Genomic DNA, 21,870 nt, shown 5'->3' on the forward strand with positions numbered 1-21,870 from the left:
TCTCGGGCAACTGTCTGTGTGGAGTTTGCACATTCTCCCCGTGTCTGCGTGGGTTTCCTCCGGGTGCTCCGGTTTCCTCCCACACTCCAAAGATGTGCAGGTTAAGAGAATCGGCCATGTTAAATTGCCCGTAGTGTTAGGTGGATTAGTCAGGGGTAAATGTAGGGGAATGGGTCTGGGTGGGTTGCTCTTCAGAAGGTTGGTGTGGATTTGGGCCAAAGGGCCTGTTTCCACACTGTAGGGAATCTAATCTAAATTGCCCATTGTCTCCAGGAATATGCAAGTTAGGTAAATTAGCCATGGGAAATGTGGGGATAGGGTAGTGAGTTGGGTCTGGGTGGACTCGATGGGCTGAATGGCCTGCTTCCATATTGAAGGGTTTCTATCAAAATCTTTGACAAATGTATCTTTATCAGTACCACTCAAGTTTTATTCAACTCAGCAACTACATATAGACACATCCCTGAGATGGAAGGTTTCATGCTGGTTCTAAATGGAAATTATTAAAACAATATTCATGAAGTACAGGAGGTTATTCAGTCCATCAAGCTTATGCCAGCTCTTTCAAAGGGCTTTCCAACTGGCCACACTCCCTTATTCTTCTTAAATAGTTCTCCATTTTCCTCCCTTTCCAATATTTACAGATTAAGAATTTGACTTCTCTCTAACTCCTTGACAATGCTTTCCATTATAATAACTTCTATCCACCATTACAACGGAAATGGAAGGGCGCTGCACAGATGTAGATAAGGCCAAACTGTTCCCACTTTTAAAAGGATCAAGAATGAGAAAGCATGGAAGCACAAGTGGATATGAAGAAAACTTCATGGTTTGGAACACATTGCCTAAGAGTGAAGCAGTGACAGGTTCAACTGAAGTATTTGAGGAGAAAGTGAGGACTGCAGATGCTGGAGATCAGAGCTGAAAATGTGTCGCTGGAAAAGCGCAGCAGGTCAGGCAGCATCCAAGGAACAGGAGAATCGACGTTTCGGGCATAAGCCTGAAGAAGGGCTTATGCCCGAAACGTCGATTCTCCTGTTCCTTGGATGCTGCCTGACCTGCTGCGCTTTTCCAGCAACACATTTTCAACTGAAGTATTCCAAAGGGAGCTAGACTGTCTTTTGAAAAAGAAGGAAGTGCAAGATTATGGGTGAGAAGGCTGGGGAAAGTCATTGAGTGAATTGCTCATTGGGCATAATGGGCAGAGTGGCTGCCTTCCATGCTGTCAGTTTGCTTTGATATTCGATGTAAATATGTCATTAATATCCCCCATCAAGAGGGGACACTGCAGGATCACCATGAGTCAAATGGTGTTATGCTCAAATAAGCAAGGGGTTGGCCTAGTGGTATTACCACTTCACTACTAACCCAGAGACCCAGGTAATACGCTGGGAACCCATGTTCAATTCCCATGTGTGGCAGATAGTGAAGTTTAAATTAAGAGTCTAATGACAATCATGAAACCATTACTGACTGTCAAAAAAAACCCTTTAGAGAAGAAAACTGTTATCATTACCCAGTCTGGTCGACATATGACTCCAGAACCACTGCAATGTTGTTGACTCTTACCACCCTCCGTGCAATTAGGGTTGGGGATGAGGGCCAATAAATGCTTTCCTAGCCATGATGCAACATTGAGTAAAATAGAAAGTAACAATGGAATTTATAACAGAAATCTAGAAACAAGATAAGCATGTGTTGACGTGAAATTGTCCCATTTGCTCCTCACCTTGCTTCAGTTCATGGCTTTGCTTGTTAGTGTGTGAGACCAAGTCTTGTCAGTTTAGTCATGAGTTATGGTTACCTGGGTCCACGCTCCCGTAGTCCACTCAGGCGGGCAGTCCTGGATGTTGCAGGGCTGTATCTGGGCAGGTGCCACCGGTGGGCACATGGAGCTTGGCACTGCTTCATCTCGTTGGAAAGCTACCTTACGGAAACACTGGATCTGCCGCGCCTGCTTCCCTCCTCCGCAAGACCTGCTGCAGTCATCCCATTTGCCAGCCGACCAACTGTGGGAAAAGGAAATAACATTGAAAAGCAGGTCACTGAAGCCTGAACAGTGAGAAGAACCTGCCGAATCCCAAAGTGGCACTACACCAAAGAATGTAAGCCAGCTATCTCAGTTCTACCATTCCCATGTTGTTTCGTACAGTAATCGGAGACAGCTCATTTAGGACCAAAACTTGCGGTTGGGCTTCCATGCGATGGATTAAACATAGAAAACAGGCTGAATTTTAACAGGATTCTGCACTCCCCAGCCTCTCAGTTATGTTGTAATTACAAATCTAGTCTGTATGTGTAGACTTCAGAGTCTACAGACAGGCTACACATACAGATCAGATTCTTAACTACAACAGTAAAGGCCCCAACGTCCACAAACAGAGCTGTGTCAAGCCTCTGTTTAAATGAGCTGTAACACACTGCAATGCCCCAGAGCTCTGCAGGAAAGAAGAGGAACATCTATACAAAGTCTTTGCTAATAATGGGTACCCTAACAGCTTCATTCACCAATGCCGAGCACACAAACAACACCAAGAAGACACAGTGTGCCCCAAAACACTGACCACCTTACCCGATATTAGAAACGTCTCGGAACTGGCTACAAGATTTCTACATCCCCTGGGAATAACGACAGCACACAAATCAGTAGCCACACTTCGCCAGCTACGATCCAAGACAAAATACCTCATACTCACAACATGCAGGATGAATGCAATATACAAAATACCATACAGCAACTGCGATAAACATTACACAGGACAAACAGGCAGGAAAACCGCCACCAGAAAACATGAGGATCAGCTTGCAACAAAAGTGACACAACCAACTCTCTCTCATGTCAGTACACACTGACAATGAAGGACATCAATTCAACTGGGACAATGTTACGATACTGGGACAGATAAAACAAAGCCAAGCTTTGGAATTCCTGGGAGCCTGGTATTCATCCACTGGTTCCATAAACAAACACGCTGAAATAGACCCCATCTACAGACCACGACGGTACAAAGCCGGAAATAGACCCAGCCTCTATGACAGACAGAACCGTACAAAACCTGGGCAATAACAGCGCTCCATCCAGAGGCTACACAGTACTGAAGATGTCACCCAGGAGGGGGACAAAACGTTTGCAACAAAAAATCAACCGGGTCTGCGAACTGACCAACAACTCTAACAACAACCTGAGTGTTCAGGGTTTAACATGGTCCCAGCATCACCTCTCTACTCTTAAGCAGGGTGTGCTTATGGCAGATGGCAGGGTCTTAGTTTGAGGGGCCTTGGGGGTGGGGGGGAGAGTAAAGAGATAAACATGATGTTTATGGAGTTCCTGGGGGAATGAGGGTCCCTCTGTTGAAGAAAGCAGACTCACAAAGAAGGTCCTCTCCATTTACCTACCCAATAGAAGAAGTTTCAGCTGGCTCCCTTCCTGTCAAGGAATGGTGGGAGTAGGATGATGGCCTTTAGTTTCCATTCATTGGATGGTTTAGGACCTCAATAGGCCCAAGGGGCAGGGAAATGGCCTAAAGACTACCCTGCCACCAACAACACCAATCCCCTCCATAGGATTTTAGACAGGGTTGTGTTGAGGGGGTGGTTAGGGGTTAAGCATTTAGGCAACAGAGGAATTTTACGAGACCCATTCTTCCACCTTCAAAACCATTAAAAGAGGAAAATAAAATGCAGCCCGTTAAACATCAAATATTGCATTCATATTGCAGCTTTTACAACCTTAGGATGTCCCAACTGACTTTTAGTGAAGTGCAGTCACTAATAGTGAAAATAACAATTCCCAGTAAGGTTCTGCAAACAGCAATGCATCTTTGCCTGTTTTTATGATTTTGTTTCAGAGATAAATATTGGCTCAGATAGCAGGAAACACTCTTTTGTTTTTTTTTCCAAATAGCACCATGAGGATTTGAATAGTTGGAAAGGATTGTGATTCCACACAGGTTTCAGAAGCACAGGAGTGTTGTGTAATTAGAGCACAATATACCATCCCGCTTCAAAGTCATTCTGAGATATACCCTACTGAAGCCTTACGGTCACTTGTTGTTCAGCAGGCCCAAGTCATTCAGAGTTTAATAGTTTATTAGTAGGAATCAGATCAGATGCGGTTTCTAGACATCAAGAGTGAGAATTTTCTTTTTTTAATCAAGCAGTTGAATTTCTCAGCATTTCCAATGAATATTAATTCCGCTTGTCCACAGTTGCTGCTAGCACAATGGGCAACAACAACTTGCATTTGCGTAGTATCTTTCACAAAAGGAAATGTCCGAATTGAATTCAGAGCAATATTGTTGAGCAAAACCTGATGCTGAGCAACTTCGGAAGATACTCGTATGACAAAAAGTTTGACCAAAGGGACAGGAATTACAGGACATTTTAAAGGTGGACGGAGCGGAGAGAGGTAGCAGTGGCCCGGTGAAGAGAGGGTGTTTTAGACCCTCAGTATTCAGCTATCAGTGGTGTGCCACAAGGATTGATGCTGAGTCTGCTGCTTTTTGTCATTTATATAAATGATTTGGATGTCAATGTAGGAGATATGGTTAGTAAGTTTGCAAATGACACAAAACAGGTGGTGTAGTGAAGAAGATTATCTTAGAGATACAACAGGACCTTGATCAAATAAGCCAATCGGCCAAGGAGTGGCAGATGGAGTTTAATTTAGATAAATGTGAGGTGCTGCAATTTGGTAAGGTAAAGCAGGGTAGGATATATACAGTAAATAGAGTTATAGAGTCATATAGATATATAGCACAGAAACAGATCCTTTAGTCAAACTTGCCCATGCCAACCAGATATCCTAAAGTAATTGAGTTCCATTAGCCAGCACTTGACCCATATCCCTCTAAACCCTTCCTATTCATGTCCCCTCCAGATGCCTTTTCAATGTTGTAATTGCTTGAGCTGTCACCACATCCTCTGGCAGTTCATTCCAAACACATACCACCCTCTGAGTGAATATATTGTCCCTTAAGTCTCTTTTAAATCTTTCCCCTCTCACCCTAAACCTATGCCTTCTAGTTCTGGACTCCCCAACCCCAGGGAAAAGAACTTGTCTATTTACCCTACCCATACTGCTCATGATTTTATAAACCTCTGTAAGATCACCCCTCAGCCTCCGACACTCCAGAGAAAACAGCCCCAGCCTTTTCAGCCTCTCCCTATATCTCAAATCCTCCAGCCCTGGCAACATCCATGTAAATCTTTTTTGAACCCTTTCAAGATTCACAACATCCAGAGAGAGCAGGGAGACCAGGACTACATGCAATATTCCAAAACTGGCCTAACCAATGTCCTGTACATCTGCAACATGACCTCCCAACTCCTATACTCTGACCAATAAAGGAAAGTATACCAAATGCCTTCTTCACTATCCTATCTACCTGCAACTCCATTTCCAAAGAGCTATGAAGGTTCTGTGGAGTGTAGCCAATAAAGAGCACTAGGGCTGCAGTTGCATAGTTCCTTGCAAGTTGAATTACAGGTAGGCAGGGTGATGAAGGTGGTATTTGGTATACTTACCTTCGTTGGTCAGAATGTTGAGTACAGGAGTTGTGATGTCATGTTGTGACTGCACAGGACATTGGTTAGGCCACCTTTTGAATACTGTGTGTAATTCTGGTCACCTTTCTATAAGAAAGATGTTGTGAAACTTGAAAGGGTTCAGAAAATATTTACAAGGTTGTTGCCAGGGTTGGAGAGTTTGAGCTGTAGGGAGAGGCTGAATAGGCTGAAGCTTTTTTCCCTGGAGCGTCGAAGGCTGAGGGGTGACCTTATAAAGGTTTATGAGGGGCAGGGATAGGGTGAATAGACAAGGTCTTTTTTCCTTGGGTGGGGGAAGTCCAGAACTAGAGGATATAGGTTTAAGATGAGAGGGCAAAGATTAAAAAGGATCTGAGGAGGAAACTTTTTCACGCATGTATGGAACAGGCTGCCAGAGGAAGTTATGGAGGCAGGGTACAGTTACAGCATTAAAAGGCATCTGGATGCATAGATGAATAGAAAGTGTTAAGAGGCTTATGGGCCAAATGCTGGCAAATGGGAATCAGTCAGATTGGGATGTCTGGTCAGCATGGATGATTTGGACCGAAGGGCCTGTTTCTGTCCTGTCTGACTCTGTAATTCTATACAAAACCACTAACAGAATTGGGAATACCCCAGGGACCAAAATTAGAGGAGCATAAATAACTGGGATGTTTGGAATGCTGAAGGATATGGCAGGGATAGGGAAGGGCAGGACTATAATGAGGTTTGAAAATAGAAATGACAGTATTTTTAAGGTTGAAGCATTGTTGGACCAGGAGCCAATGTAGATCAATAGACAATAGATAATAGATGCAGGAGTAGGCCATTCTGCCCTTTGAGCCTACACTACCATGCAATATGATCATGGCTGATCATCCTTAATCAGTATCCTGTTCCTGCCCTATCTCCATAACCCTTGTGGAGACCAGAACTGCACACAATACTCCAGCTGTGGTCTCACCAGGGCCCTGTACAGCTGCAGAAGAACCTCATTGCTTCTATACTCAATCCCTCTTGTTATGAAGGCCAGCATGCTATTAGCCTTCAGCGACCACATTAGATGAAGGTGTACTACTCCAAGTTTGGACATGTACAGTGACCTCTGATAGAACATGCCAGGCTGGCTGGGAAATGTGTTAAAGTTGTTAAGTAGAGAGATAGTATTGAGGAAGAGGAATAGGCCATTCAGGCCTGTCGAACCTGTTCATCATTCATTGAGATCATGGCCAATCTGTGGCCTAACTCCATATACAGAGGAACCTCGATTATCCAAAGGACACAGGCTTTGGTTATTCCATTCGATTAATTGAATGCCAGAGAATTGAATGTGATCTTGTTCTGATTTACCGAAATTTGGTTAATCAAATGATGAGTAACCAAGCTTTCTCTGTACATGTTTTTGGCTTATCTCTCTTAATACTCTTGCTGAAAAAAAAAATCTATCTCAGATTTAAAATTAACATCTGGTCCAGCGTCCACTGCTATTTATGGGAGAGAGTTCCAAATCTTTATCATCCTTTGTGTGTAGAAATACTTCCAACATCTGTCCTGAATGTTCTGGCCCTAATTCTCAGACTATTCACCCGAGTTATAGAATTTTTGACCAGTGAAGATGGTTTATCTACCCTGTCTTTTCCTGTTATTATATTGAAGAATTTGATCAGATCACTCCTTACCCTTCTAAATTCTAGAGAAAACACACCTAATTTTTATAATTTGCCCTCATAACTTAACCCATGAAGTACAGGTATCATTCTTGAAAAGTGTGGAGCTGGAAAAGCTCAGCAGGCCAGGCAGCATCGAAGGAGCAGGAGAATTGACGTTTCAGGCATAAGCCCTTCTTCAGGACTGAGGCTGGTGTGCCAAGTGGGCTGAGATAAAAGGTAGGGTGTGGTTGGAGGGTTCCTAGGCGGAAGATGAGGCGCTCTTCCTCCAGGCATCATGTGGCCAGGGTCTGGCGATGGAGGAGGCCAAGGACCTGCATGTCCTTGGCGGAGTGGGAGGGGGAGTTAAAGTGTTCAGCCACGGGGCATTTGGGTTGGTTGGTGCGGGTGTCCCAGAGGTGTTCCCTGAAAGGTTCCACAAGTAGGCGGCCTGTCTCCCCAATGTAGAGGAGACCACATCGGGTGCATCGAATACAGTAAATGATGTGTGTGGAGGTGCAGGTGAATTTGCGACAGATATGGAAAGATCCATTGGGGCCTTGGAGGGAGGTGAGGGTGGAGGTGTGGGCACAAGTTTTGCACTTCTTGCGGTTGCAGGGGAAGGTGCTGGGAGTGGAGGTTGGGTTGGTGGGGGGTGTGGACCTGACGTGGGAGTCGTGGAGGGAGTGGTCTCTCCGGAACGCTGATAGGGGTGGGGAGGGAGCTTGAATGAAAATGTTGTCAAATGACAGAACTGAAAGCACAAGACAACAACATAAGCTTCATGACCATTTTCCTCTTCAAATATTCCTGAGATGGGAACCAATCATCTTCCAATCAGGTCTGCCTAATCTGGTCTGTGTCTTTGACTGCACGTGTCTCACTGCTGGTGCCAACGTGAACATATTTCTGCACGGCTGAATCTCCAGCTTGAGCAAACAGACATTTCATTGTTTCTCTTTCATCAGGGAGACAAAAGGGAAGAGGCTGGAACAACATTCACTTGGACAGGGAGACAATGTCAAATTAGCAATCGCCCAGCACAATGAGTCACCCTGGCAGAAGCTCTGAACAGATACGTCACATCCAATTGGAAGAAACAGCTGATCAAAGTTAGCACAGATACAGAAAGGGAGATGGGCAAGGGGCTGGGGGTGAGACAAAACAGGGAGACTGACTCCTAGATTGTCTTTTACAAATACTGACCAGTTTCTACAGTGGTAAAGTGCAACAATTATACTAATATTAGGACAAAATGCTTGCTTTATTTAAAAAATAAAATATGCTGGATAAATTCTGCCAGACCTGCTGAGTTACTCCAGCACTTTCTGTTTTAATTTTAGTTTTCCAGCATCTACAATATTTTTTACTTAGTACTTTCTGCAATTCTTTTATTTCAATTTCCAGAGCTCTTGAGCTGAATGTCATTAACAAGTTGAAAAGTGTCTGGGAGAATGGGCAAGCTGCTTGTTGATGGAGTTATTTGCACCCATACCCACTCACTTCACATTTGTGGATTGTTTCTGTTTCATTTTCCTGTTTCTGTTTTCTGTTGTTTCCTCTTTATCTGTATAGACACGACATTTTCACCTAATCTAACAGCTGGAGACACGGGAAACAAGATTCCTAACTCTCCTTGATTTTCCAGGAACGTCTTGCTTTCCATTCTGCTTCCTGGGTATGAGCTTTTTGTTCCCCCCAAACCTGACTGCACTCAAAATATTGGCATTCCCCTGCAAATTCTGCCCACTCCATTCTGGAACCCTCACCAGCCAAACTCTGAACCAAAATGATCATTGCATGTTCCAGCCCTTGGTTCACTTAATTTTGTGCCCATTTGAATGTCTTCAGAAAGAAGCAGCTATTTAGAATAGCTCAGTGGTTAGCACTGCTGCTTCACAGCACTATGAACTCGCATTCAACTCCACCCTGGGATGACTGTGGGAGTTTGCCCATCCTCTTGTGTCTGTGTGGATTTTCTCTGGGTGCTCCAGTTTCTTCCCATGGTCCAAAAATGTGCACGATAGGTGGTTTGCCCTGTAGTGGCCAAGGTTGTGTGGACTAGCCGTGGAAAACGTGGGAATAAGGTGGAGAGTTGGGATGCTCCTCAGAGGGTCAGTGCAGGCCGGATGGTCTTTATGTGAGGATTAATTGAATTGCCACTTCAGAATCAGTGCAGACTTGACCGAATGTCTCATTTTATGCTGTAATTTTCTATTTCACTGTCACAAGATATGACACAAGGCCACATTTTCTCATGCTGACAAGAATCAAGAACTCTTATTCAACAAAGCAACCACACTCAATTACTTGTGTGCACCCAGTGAATCAAACCATACACCCTCAGCCACAGTACCGCTAAGGACCAGATCCAACTTCCTTCCACAGATCGCCAAACCTCAGGATTCTCTCCCTACGACTCCCAGCACTCTGATATTATCATGTCCAAACCTCAGGAATGTTCTCCTCAATATTCTCAAACCTCAACATCCATGAACATTCAGAAAGGTCCTCTGTGCTCCAAAACCTCAACAATTTCAATACAAGACTGTCAGATCACAAAATTTGCTGTGATAACTCCAACCATAGGGAGGCAGTGGTGTAGTGGTATGTCACTGAATTAGCAATCACAAACTTCAAGCCAATGCTCTGGAAATATTGATTTGAATTCAACCATGGCAGATAATGAAATTTTGTGTTCAGTAAAGCCTGGAATCAAGAGTTGGCATAATCATGATCATGTAACCACTTTCAAATGTCATAAAACCCCACCTTTTTCATTAATGCCTTTTTCAAGGAAACTGCTGTCCTTACTGAGTCTGGCCTACATATGATTTCATACAGAAAGCAATCTGGTTGACCTGACTGGATGGACAATAAATGTTTGCCTTGCTAGTGGCATCTACATCCTATGAAAACACCCTAAGGACATTTCACTAAAGCCAAGAACTCCAAAGATACAAAACCCTTCACTGACCCTCCCCACGCTCAATGTTCTGCCAGGTCCTGAATTCCAATCTATTTCATCTACCATTTTCCCATGCATGATGTGCATTTAAAATGGTTAAAGTTTAAAACTGAATATAAACGTAAAGTGTGTTATGTCAATACCTTACTTGCAGTTTCATAAAAAAGTGGTGATCCAAATAAACCGGTAAATAATTGCAGCTAATTGGAATCTCTACAATGTGAAAGCTGGCCAATCAGTGCATTGAGTCCAGACCAACTCTCTGAACAGCATCCCACCCAGACCCAGATCCTTCCCAATAACCTTATATTTCCCATGCCTAACCCACCTAACCTGCACATCCCTGGATACTATATGCAATTTGGCCTGGCCAATCCACCTAACTTACACATCTTTGGACTATGGGAGGAAACCAGAGCATCCAGAAATGGGAAGGATGTGAAAACTCCACACAGTCACCTGGTCCTGGAAGCCAGCACTGAGCCAACATGCTGCCCTTTGTTTTAAACAATATTTGATAATTTTTTATTAAAATGATGTCATAAAATCTAAATTGGCACTCAGATGCTGAAAGTCACTAGTCCTGATAGCTAAACTATAGCCAATATAGGGTGCATACCACTCTCTATAAAACAACACATCCTCTTATTTATTGTCAAGGCATTCAAGATTTCCTCATAAATTCCTATTCGGGAACATTATCTCAGTATAGTTTGTGCCTATTGATTTTTTTCGGCTTTACATTCCTATGTCCTGCTCAAAAACTGAAAATACTTACACAAATTTACTGTGCTGGAATTACATGATTTTTGGGGTCATGGGAGCTACTGTGCTACTGGGATTGAATACGGCAATCCGATCATCACCTTTATAGGGGCAACTAGGGATGGGCAACAGATGCTGCTCTTGACCGTGATGGTCATTGACAATTAATCAAACGTAATAATTTTGGCCTTATCTTCTTACAAGGAAAACCGTTGTCTCACCGTGTATTGTTAGGATATGGAATGTACTGTGTGGAAGTATGGCGGATGTAGGTTTAATTGAGGGTGTTGGATGATTATTTGGAGAAACATGCTATGTTAAGGGCATGGGGGAGAAAGCAGGAAACCTGTACTAGGGTAATGGTGTGCAATGAAATAGCTGATGCAGGCATGATGAGCTCAATGACCTCCTCTGTGCCATTATACAAGTAGTTCTTCTATAACGCGATGGTTATGTTCTTGTGCAATCCCGCATAGTAGAAAATTGCACTTTAGCAACAGGGCTTAAAGTATTGGCGATGTAATCATGTGACAGTCAACACATGTTTTAAAAGTTTGCACTTGAGAAACAGCACTTCCAATTCGTCAGTCCCATTACAGCAAATCACATCGATGAAACGTGCATCAGAGCGGAACAACCTGTAATTCTAAAATTCTGTGATGCTATGTAATAAGGATGGCACATTAAAACTAAAACATAAAGTATTAGCGAAACTCAGCAAGTCTTGCAGCAACATAGAGAGAGAAACTGAGTTAATGTTTCAAATCTGATATGACTCTTCAGAACTGAACCTTCTGTGGAAGAACAATATCAGATTCGAAAACATTAACTTTGCTTTTCTCTCTCCATGGATGCTGCCAAACCTGCTGAGTTTCTCCAATGTGTACTGCTTTTATTTCAGATTTCCAGCATTTTGCTTTTTATTTGAGGGGCTATATGAACTCCCGGTTATAAATTAGTTTGCCATTAAGAATGTAGACCACACAACTACAAAGCAATCCAGGCCAATTCTTCAAAGTCAACTATAATGATTATTCATTCACTTTCAGAGAAAAAAATTAAGAGTGAGTCTTGAGTGGGCAAGGGTTAAAAAGCAAAATGCAAACTCAGACAGCAGTTGATACATGTGCTGACTGCATTCCTGGGACAGATCCTTCCAAGTCTGAACCTGATTTAGGTCTGTATGCTACTTTATTGAGCACAAGTCACCCCCATTACACAAATGCAATGATTTCACACGTGGGCAAGTTATCTTTGGGGTCATTTCCCCTCCATGGGCTTGACACGGTCAGAACAAACTCAGTGTCCAGTTGGAGCAGAGTCACATTAATAAGTGGTTATTTAACTATTTCTGCGCTTTTAAGCGGCAGCAGGTAATAACTTTGTCATGCAACATCAGATCAAAGTCCTGCCCCATGGGTAACACTTAGAGGAAAGGGGAGTTCTCCTACTGCCTTGGCAAACACTTGTCACTTATGCGATGAATAAACACATGATTTATCTATTTCCTCAGGGATTTCAGTGAGGGCTTGCTTCAGAATGATTGCACTTTTTGTCAAAATGGCTGTCCAAGGGTCACCAAATTATTACAGACACATGTTTGAGCCCAACTAATTTCATCCATCCCGAAAGATTTTACTTATCACCGTTACAAAATTTAGGGTTAATTCTAGGCTCAATTTTATGCATTCAAAATATTTTCAGTTGTGAAAGCTTAAAGACTTAACTGTCACAAAGTGGCACTGTGTATGAACATACAAACATATGGAATTCAAAGCAACAGTCAGCCACTCACCCCTTCAAGCCTGCCCCACTGGCTCATATGATCACAACTGATTTGATTGCTTCACATTCCCACCAATCCTCTCTAACCTTTTACTTCCTTAGCAAGGAGCTCCCCATACTTGCTTAAGTATATTAAAAGTTTCTGTCTTCACTCCCTTTCCAAGAAGCGAATTTCAAAGACTCGCCACCCTCAGAAAGAGAAAAACATTCATGTCTTAAATGGGCGATCCCTCATTCTTAAACGGTGACCCGTAGTTCGAGATTTTCACAAGTATAAACATTCTTTCCACATCGACACAGTCAAGACCCACCAGGATCTTGTGTACTTCAATTAAGTCACCTCCTACACTTCCAAACTATCATGGAAAAACTGTCCAGCCATCACTCAGAAAACAATCTGTCCATTCCAGGTTTTAGGCTAGTAAACCTCCTCTGAATTGTTTCCAATGCACTGACATTATCCTTAAGTAAGGTGACCAATGCTATACACCATATTACAGATATGGTATTACCAATGATAAATTGAGTGAAAGCTCCCCACGTTTAGACTTAATTCCTCTTCCTGTTCTATTAACTTGCCTATTTACTCGCTGCACCTGGGCACTAACCTTTTGCAATTTATGCACTGGATCACTTTGCATCTTCAGGGCTCTGTAATCTCTCACCATTTGGATGATATGCACCAGATTCACTTCCACTGTGGATTCAAATCCTCTCCCTGAGCTTTCAACCTGAAACCAAAACTGACACTCCAATGTAGAGCTAGATTGAGACATCTAACAGGTGCTCCGTTCTCAGTTTCTGGCGGATGTAAAACAAATTATGAAACTATTTCAAAGACAACTAGTCGAGTACTATGCATTTATCCAATAATCAACATCACACCAAAATTACCCATCCATTATGATATTGCTGTTTATGGGAGCTTGCTAAGCAGAAATTGGCAGTTCGATTTCCTATATTAGAACAGTGGTGATACATCCAATATACTTCAGGCTGTAAAAGGTTTTGGAATGTCTTGAGATTGTGAAGGGTCCTGAATAAATGCAAGATTTTGATTTCTATAGGTATCATGGTACAAATATTGAGGAGGAAAATGTTATGTTCTTCTCTGAGTAGAGTCATAGAGTCACACAACACAGAAACAGGACCCTTGGACCAACTTGGTTGCATCAACCAGGTTACCCAAACTAAACTAGAACCATTTAACTGCGTTTGGCCCTTATCCCACTAATCCTTTCCTATCCACGTACCTGTCCAAATGGTCTTTTAGATGTCGTAATTGTACTCACCTCCACCGTTTCGGGATTCAGTAACTTTGTGGTTCTCTGACAGAAATGGTAAGAGATAAGAGTTCAAATCCTACCATGACAGCTGAGGCTGTTTGAATTCAGTGAATAAATAATTCTGGAATGAAGACAGGTGAACGATGGTGACCATACTACCGTTGGATTATTGCTACAACCCATGCTTTACAGTTAAAATGAATTTATTTAATTTTTGGACTGAAATCACCAATTGACACTTAAAAGATTGGAACAACATTCACGTAAATTGAAACAGCAATTTTGAAGCTGGATGAACATTTCAATATCAATATGTTACAAATTCCAAAGCCACTAATATGGAATCAGCCTCTCCACAAGAGACCAAAAGATAGTCACTTCAGGTGAATGCAGATGAGCCACATCTTCCATCACACCGCAAAATATCTAAACATTCATCTGTGTAGTCAACTGGGTGGAGATTAAGCACTAAACAGAATCACTTTGGACAGTGAACTCTGGCCAAGAAAGGAACTCATCCAGCCATGATCCAAAGATGCAAATAAGGGACCTGGAATAAACTCACTATGACCATGTTCGAGTAACTGCTCAGCTGTTGAGAGGGCTCATGTGAACTAATGTGTTTAAGAAATTGTATTTCAGAGATGATGAAGAATCTGAATGCTGAGTGGGCTCTCTCTCTCTCTCTTTTTCTCCATACATTCTGCCATTTTGAGCACTTTCTACAATTTTGACCATTGACTCACTGCAGGTAGTCTTTAAGAAAGAACCCAACAGCTGCTATCTCCAATAACAAAATTGATCAATCGTTCATCAATGTACTAAAATGGACTTGATGCTAAATCAAGGAGAATCATCAAGCTTATCTTGAAATCTTCCAAGCTCATCAATGTGGAGGATCTGTATAACATTTAATTTTACTGGACTTAATCTATTCTTCCCCTTTGTAACTTGTGTGTGTGTGTGTGTGGCTATTACTGCACACCTTTTAGTTGCATATGTTCATAGGATGAGAGCACTGCTGGCAAGGCCAACATTTATTGCTCATCCTCAATTGCCCAGAGGGCAGGTCAGAGTCAGCCGCATTGTTGTGTGTCCAGGTTTCCTTTCCTGAAGAGCATTAGTGAGCCAGAATGGATTTTTTTTAAGAAACTGATACTGGTCACATGGTCACCATTACAGTTGAGAATGTGGTGCTGGAAAAGCACGTTTCGGGCAAAAACCCTTCATCAGGAAGAGCTGATGAAGGGCTTTTGCCTGAAACGTCAATTTTCCTGCTCCTCGGATGCTGCCTGACCTGCTGTGCTTTTCCAGCACCACACTCTCGTCTCTAATCTCCAGCATCTGCAGTCCTCACTTTCACCTACATGGTCACCATTAGGTTATCTTTTAATTCCAGATTTTTATCCTCATGGTGAGGCTTGAACCCATGTCCTCAAATATTAGCCCAAGGGTCTGCATTACCAGTCCAGTGTTAATGCCACAACCTCCCTTCTTTACCACATTACTTAAATCGATGTTAAGTACAAAGGAAATAGTTCCTTCTCTTTATAAAACAAAACGGACAAGGAAGACAGTCTGTGTGTGTCCTTTAAAATGATGGCACTTAAACAGTCAGCCGCTGAACTGACAAGGGCAAACTATCAAAAAGAAAACCTATTACAGTCGAGTGAAGGAGGGAAGGAGGGAAGGAAGAGGGAAGCTACTCCACTCTTCTTCACCCAATTGTAGCATCATAAAACATTCATCTGATTCAGTAATATCCTTTGAGAGAAGGAAAATGCTTGTTCTTATCTGATCTGACCTACAGGTGACTCCAAATCCACAACAAAATGGTTGACTCCAAGCTGCCCTTGGAAATGGCCCCAGTGGGATGAGCAATAAATATTGGCCTAGCCAGTGATGCTCACATCCCAAGAGTGCAAATATTAAAAATAAATTCAAGTCACTGCAAAAAGGTCAATGTGCCTTAATTTAAAAACACAGGAAATAAAATTTATTGCCCTCGAAACAGTTCCAAGTGGTGGAGAGGGTAGTGCTGAAGGAGGTGGGGGGGGGGGAGAACGTGCAAACTCCACACAGTCAGTCGCCTGAGGCGGGAATTGAACCCGGGTCTCTGGCGCTGTGAGGCAGCAGTGCTAACCACTGTGCCACCATGCCGCCCGTGTAATTTACTAAGTGTCTGATAAGTGACTAATAACTCTTCACTTCCTACAGTTTAACATAATAAAGCAACTGGTGGTAAGGATAATGAAACATATAAATGCGTACTAAATATAAAATTGCATGAAATAACTAAGTATCTATTAGAACTTATTGAGGATGGCAGGATTGGTGGAGGACTAAGGAGCACACACCAGTCCTGGCCTCATTCCAATTTAGTCCTTTCTGCATCTAGTTGGTATGACGCGGTGGCTCAGTGGTTAGCTCTGCTGCCTTCATTTCCAGCCTCAGGCGACTGTATGTGTGGAGTTTGCACATTCGGCCCGTGTCTGCGTGGGTTTCCTCCGGGTGCTCTGGTTTCCTCCCCCAGTCCAAAGATGTGCAGGTTAGGTGAATTGGCTATGCCATTTTGCCCATAATGTTCAGGGATGTGTAGGTTAGGTGCATTAGTCAGGGGTAAATATAGGGTAGGGCGAATGCGTCTAGGGGCTTACACTTCAAAAGGGCAGTGTGGACTTGTTGGGCTCAATGGCCGGTTTCCTCACTGTAGGGGATTCCATGCAGAGTTGCCTGCCAGTTCAAGGCCAGTTCCATTGGTGCCTGATTGAAGGAGATGTCATCAGGAAGGTGGTGGGTCCACTGAGAAACAGACTCCTCCCCAACTCTGCTGAACCTCTTCAACACCCTGCATCCTCCAGCCCAGATCTCTTCTGGTAATTCCCACCACACAATCTGCTATCTTCTGCCATCAGTCACCTGTTACCTAGTGCAATCGCAATCTAGGCCTTGGATGAGTGTTATACCAGTAGCAGCCACCGCTCTCCCGATGTCACTGTCGCTCACTAGATCTGTTGACCTCTGACTGGCCAGAGTTCTTGGAAGGGATGCAGCGCTTGTAGTGACAACTCTTAGAACATGGGTTCCCTGATTGGGGCTATTAATCTGGCTGTATCAGGGACCCCTGGCTGACAGATATAAACAGGAGTGTCAGAGGATCTATTCACTCTGAGTGCTGGCTGTGATGAGGTCAGACCAGCATCAAATACTACGCACATGGAAATAAAGGGTGACTTGGTGACAGGATACCTGCCTCTGTGGAGTTATTTCAAGGAGAGACATCCATGCCCCAGCTCCTTGAACCTGGGGATATTTTGCCACTGTCCTGTTAAGTGTTCAAGTACCAAACTATGAAGTGGGTAAGACCCCTTTCAATTACATAGCACCTAATATCTGACAATTCAACAGTTCATCAGTGGTTCTTACTTGGTGTTAGCTCTACATTTGTTTTTTTCTCCCATTTTTGTGAACTTTTATCCACTTCACTTACTCCTGCAATTTTATGGATTCACCTTTTCAATGTCATTAACATTCCTTGACACCATACAAGAGTTTTCAGAAACATTTCCTTGGAGGAGAGACAGCAGGGTTGAGATCTGTTTAAAATCAAGTGGGGTCTGTTATTTTACTACTCATACAAACTCTACCGTGTGAAAGCAGGCCATTCAGCTCATCAGGTCCACACCAACCCTCCAAATAGCATCCCACCTTGACCCAGCCCCCTACCCCATCCATGTAACCCTGTATTTCTCATGACTAATCCACCTAACCTATACATCTTTGGACTATGTGAGGAAACCCATGCAGACACAGGGAGAATATGCAAACTCCACACAGTCACCTGAGGGTGGAATTGAACCCAGGTCCCAGATGCTGTGAGGCAGCAATGCTAACCACTGAGCAAATGTGCTGCATTCTGTGACACCTCCTTGTAAGGTTAAAATATCCAATCTGGACTAGTCTTTTTTTTATGGCCAGGACCTCTTTACCGAAGGAGCATTAAAGGTCTGGGTCATTTATTAATGACTAGTATAAGAAAAAGGCTGGTTAGGCGACAGGAAGAAAGCAATAAGGTTGAACTAGTTAGATTTCTCTTTTAAAACACCAGTATAAACATGATGGAACAAACAGCTTTGTCCGTGTCCATATGTACGTACAATCAGATATCTCACTGTTCTCTGCACTACCCACTGTGCAAATCACAATGGACACAACACTCAAGATCACTGTGAGCATGACTTTCTCTGACTCGCACTTGACTGTTTTGCATCTTGGCAGAAGTGAGGACTGCAGATGCTGGAGATTAGAGTCAAGATTAAAGTGGTGCTGGAAAAGCACAGCAGGTTAGGCAGCATCGGAGCAGCAGGAAAATCGACGTTTCGGGCAAAAGCCCTTTATCAGGAATGCAGGTTTTGCATCTCATCCAAAATTATTGACTTTGCTGCAAAATCAATTCTTCCTCCTCAGGATCAATTCGAGGCAACTCGTTGGGATTACATTTGAAGTCCCAGACTGACACAAGAAATGCTGCTTTAATGCTGTAAACCAAGATGCTTCTAGCTAGTCTCCATTCTAAGTGGGTGTCAGGCCACAGCACAAAAATTGATGACCATTATTTGGGGAGTTAGTGGAAAGCAGTTACTGTGTCTAACCATCTGAGGAAGCTGAATTAACCTCGAGCAGAATCAGAAATTAACTCAGAAGTGCTTCAGTGGTCTTGTTATTTCAGTTGTATGTTTCATTCACTCTGAATCCTCAATCAACGATTTCTGTCAGTCAGTTCTGAACGATGATGGTAAGACTATCTCTTAGGAGTATCGTCATGCTTGCTACTTAAACAGATACCGTGGTTGAATTTGGGGCACCCTGAATTATTATAGTGGAATCACAACAGCTCCCTAGGAACTAAGGTTTCAGTTAAATTGATACTTTCTGTCATCAGTCGACAGTAGTTAAATTGTTCTAATATGGCAAGTAATTAGTGATCAATAACAGCAAACACAGTACTCGTAAACTTTAACTGTATCAAACTTGGGTTGTGTAACATCTTATAGAGTCATAGAGATATACAGCACAAAAACTGACCCTTCAGTCCAATGCTGACCAGATACCCTAAATAAATCTAATCCCATTTATCCCTCTAAATCCTTCCTATTCATAAACTCATCCAGATGTCTTTTAAATGCTGTAATTGTACCAGTCTCCACTACTTCCTCTGGCAGCTCATTCCATGCACGCACTACTTTATAATGACAAAGTTGCCCCTTAGGTCCCTTTTAAATCTTTCTCCTCTCACTTTAAACCTATACCCTCTAATTTTGGACTCTCCCGCCCAGGGGAAAATACCTTGTCCATTTACCCTGTCTATGCCCCTCATGATTTTATAATCATCTATAAGGTCGCCGCTCAGTCTCCAATGTTCCAGAGTAAATAGCTCCAGCCACTCAGCCTCTCCCAATAGCCCAAACCCTCCAACTCTGACAACATCCTTGTAAATATTTTCTTAACCCTTTCAAGTATCACAACATCCTTCTTATAGGGTGAGACCAGAATTGAATGCAATATTCCAATAGTGGCCTAAACGATGTCCTGAGCAGCAACACCATAACCACTCAACTCCTATATACAATACACTAACCAATGAAAACAAGAGTACCAAACACCTTCTATGCTACTTTGTACACCTGGGACTCCACTTTCAAGTAAATACAGACTTGCACTCCAAGGTCTCTTTGTCCAGCAACTATCCCCAGGACCCTATCATTAAGTGTATAATTCCTGCCCTGATTTGCCTTTGATAAATGCAGCACTTCCCATTTATCTGATTAAACTCCATCCCATTGGCCCATCTGATCAAGACCCAGTTGCACTCTGAGGTAACATTCGCTGTCAACTACACCTCCAATTTTGGTGTTATATGCAAATTTATAAACCATCCAAATCATTGACATAAATGTTGATAAGCCGTGGACAGCACTGATCCTTGTGGCACTCCACTGGTCACAGGCCTTCAGTCTGAAAAGCAACCCTCCACCATCACCCTCTGTCTTCTACCTTCGAGTCAGTTCTACATCCAAATGGCTAGTTCTCCCTGCATTCCATAGATCTAACCTTGCTAACCAGTCTACCGTGAGGAACCTTGTCGAATGCCTTACTGAAGTCCATATGGATCTCATCCACAGCTCTGCCCTCATAAATAAGAATACATGAAAGCTCTTCACAGGAACATAACCAGGCAAAATGTTCAAAGTGACACCAGGAGGAGACTTTTAGATAAATGGTTAAAGGTTTGGTCAGAAGAAAATCTTGTTTCAGTAATTTCTTAAAGGTAGAGGAGAGAGGGATTTAGGAGGGAATTCCAGTTCTTAACTTCACTGCATCCCCAATTTTATCCCTTTCATTATTTACCATATATGTTTACTGGCAAGGACCCACGCTCTGGAGTTGCCTCCCTCAGAGTCATACTTATACAAATCTACAACACAGCAAAAGGTCCTTGCAAGCCAATCAAAAACAACCATCAACCTATTCTAATCCCATTTTCCAGTCTCGTAAAACCTAAAACGTCTTCAACTGAGCAGATGTAACCTCTCACTGTGTGGCTGTTTCTATCTTGTCTGAGAGTGCACCTGCACAGTGGAAGGTGACATTTTATCACATTAAAGGCATGATATGTGCTTCTGTGATGCACTGCTCAATTTGTAATAATGGATAATTTTCAAACTCTTAAATTACAATATATTTCAGCTCATGTCAAGGACTGGCTCAAGAAAGGCTGGCTGTAGCTTCATCAGATTCTAAAGCACTTAATTGTCTGTAAAGTGCTTTGGGACGTTCCAGGATAGTGAAAAGAATTATTATGTAAATATCAGTTCTTTCTTCCATTTCCTTTCTGTTCGGAAAAAGCAAGCAAATGTTATTAAAAGGTACAGCTAACTAGCTTCCATGAAATAAGTAAAAGGGCCCTATGGCACTCAAGCTATTTAATGGAATAGCTGTGCTCTGCTGCGTGGGAGGAGCCCAGTCTCCCTTGGCAATTTTCCACTGTGTTACTTTGAGATCATTATTGTAGGAAAATAGCCTCATGACAAAGTGGGTGGCATCCTGGGTTCTGAGCCAAAAACTTTGGGCTTGAGTCCTATTCCAAGATTTGACATCCATGTTTCATAACATGGGCCAAACAGGTTGAGTATCCGGGGTCAAGCCAAACAAAGACATGCACGAGAATTCCTAGAAGCATGGCATTCCAACCAGAACTCTATCAATGAACACATCAAGTTAGACCCCATCTACCGCCCCCTGAGAAAAGGAACAGGAAGTGACTTCACCACAGGAAATAAAATCACCACAGCAAATGACATCACTAACCCAAAGAAACCCAACCATATAAATAGAAAGCAGGAATTTTCAGCATTGCTTCGCCTGAGGCCCACTGAAGATGTTACCTAGTAGGGTAACAATATGTTTGGAAATGAACCTTCCAGCTCAGCGAGCAAATCTACATCCAAAACCTCAACCTGAGTTACAAATCTTCTCACAAACTTGCTAAGGTTGAGTATCAACCTGTAAATCCTTCCAACATGGGCCAGTAACAGGTGGCAGGAGCAGGACAAATACCTGGCTATAGAGCTATACAGCATGGAAACAAACCCTTCAGTCCAACTCGCCTATGCTGACCTGACATCCCAACCTGACCAGGTCCCATTTGCCAGCATTTGAGCCATATCCCTCTAAACCATTCTTATTCATATATCGATTCAGATGCCCATTAAATGATATAATTGTACCAGTCTTCACCACTTCCTCTGGCAGCTCATTCCATACACACGCTAGCATCTGAGTGAAAAGTTGCCCATCAGGTCCTTTTTAAATTTTTCCCCTCTCACCTTAAACC

At 42.8% G+C, this 21,870-nt stretch overlaps 1 protein-coding gene across 2 annotated transcripts in view; it reads right to left on the minus strand.

Annotated features, from left to right (window-relative positions):
- Positions 1-21,870, minus strand: part of adamts18 (ADAM metallopeptidase with thrombospondin type 1 motif, 18) — a 263,961-nt gene that overhangs the window by 20,661 nt on the left and 221,430 nt on the right. For both annotated transcript variants that reach the window (XR_006314069.1, XM_043706550.1), the window contains exon 19: positions 1,805-2,009. Coding sequence is in view for 1 of the 2 variants with exons in the window: in XM_043706550.1 (XP_043562485.1) it covers positions 1,805-2,009 (205 nt within the window). In the remaining variant the exon portion in view is untranslated. The remainder of the gene's footprint in view (positions 1-1,804; positions 2,010-21,870) is intronic.

Source organism: Chiloscyllium plagiosum, chromosome 17 (assembly GCF_004010195.1).
Source record: "Chiloscyllium plagiosum isolate BGI_BamShark_2017 chromosome 17, ASM401019v2, whole genome shotgun sequence".
In the NCBI taxonomy this organism is placed as follows: Eukaryota; Metazoa; Chordata; class Chondrichthyes; order Orectolobiformes; family Hemiscylliidae; genus Chiloscyllium; species Chiloscyllium plagiosum.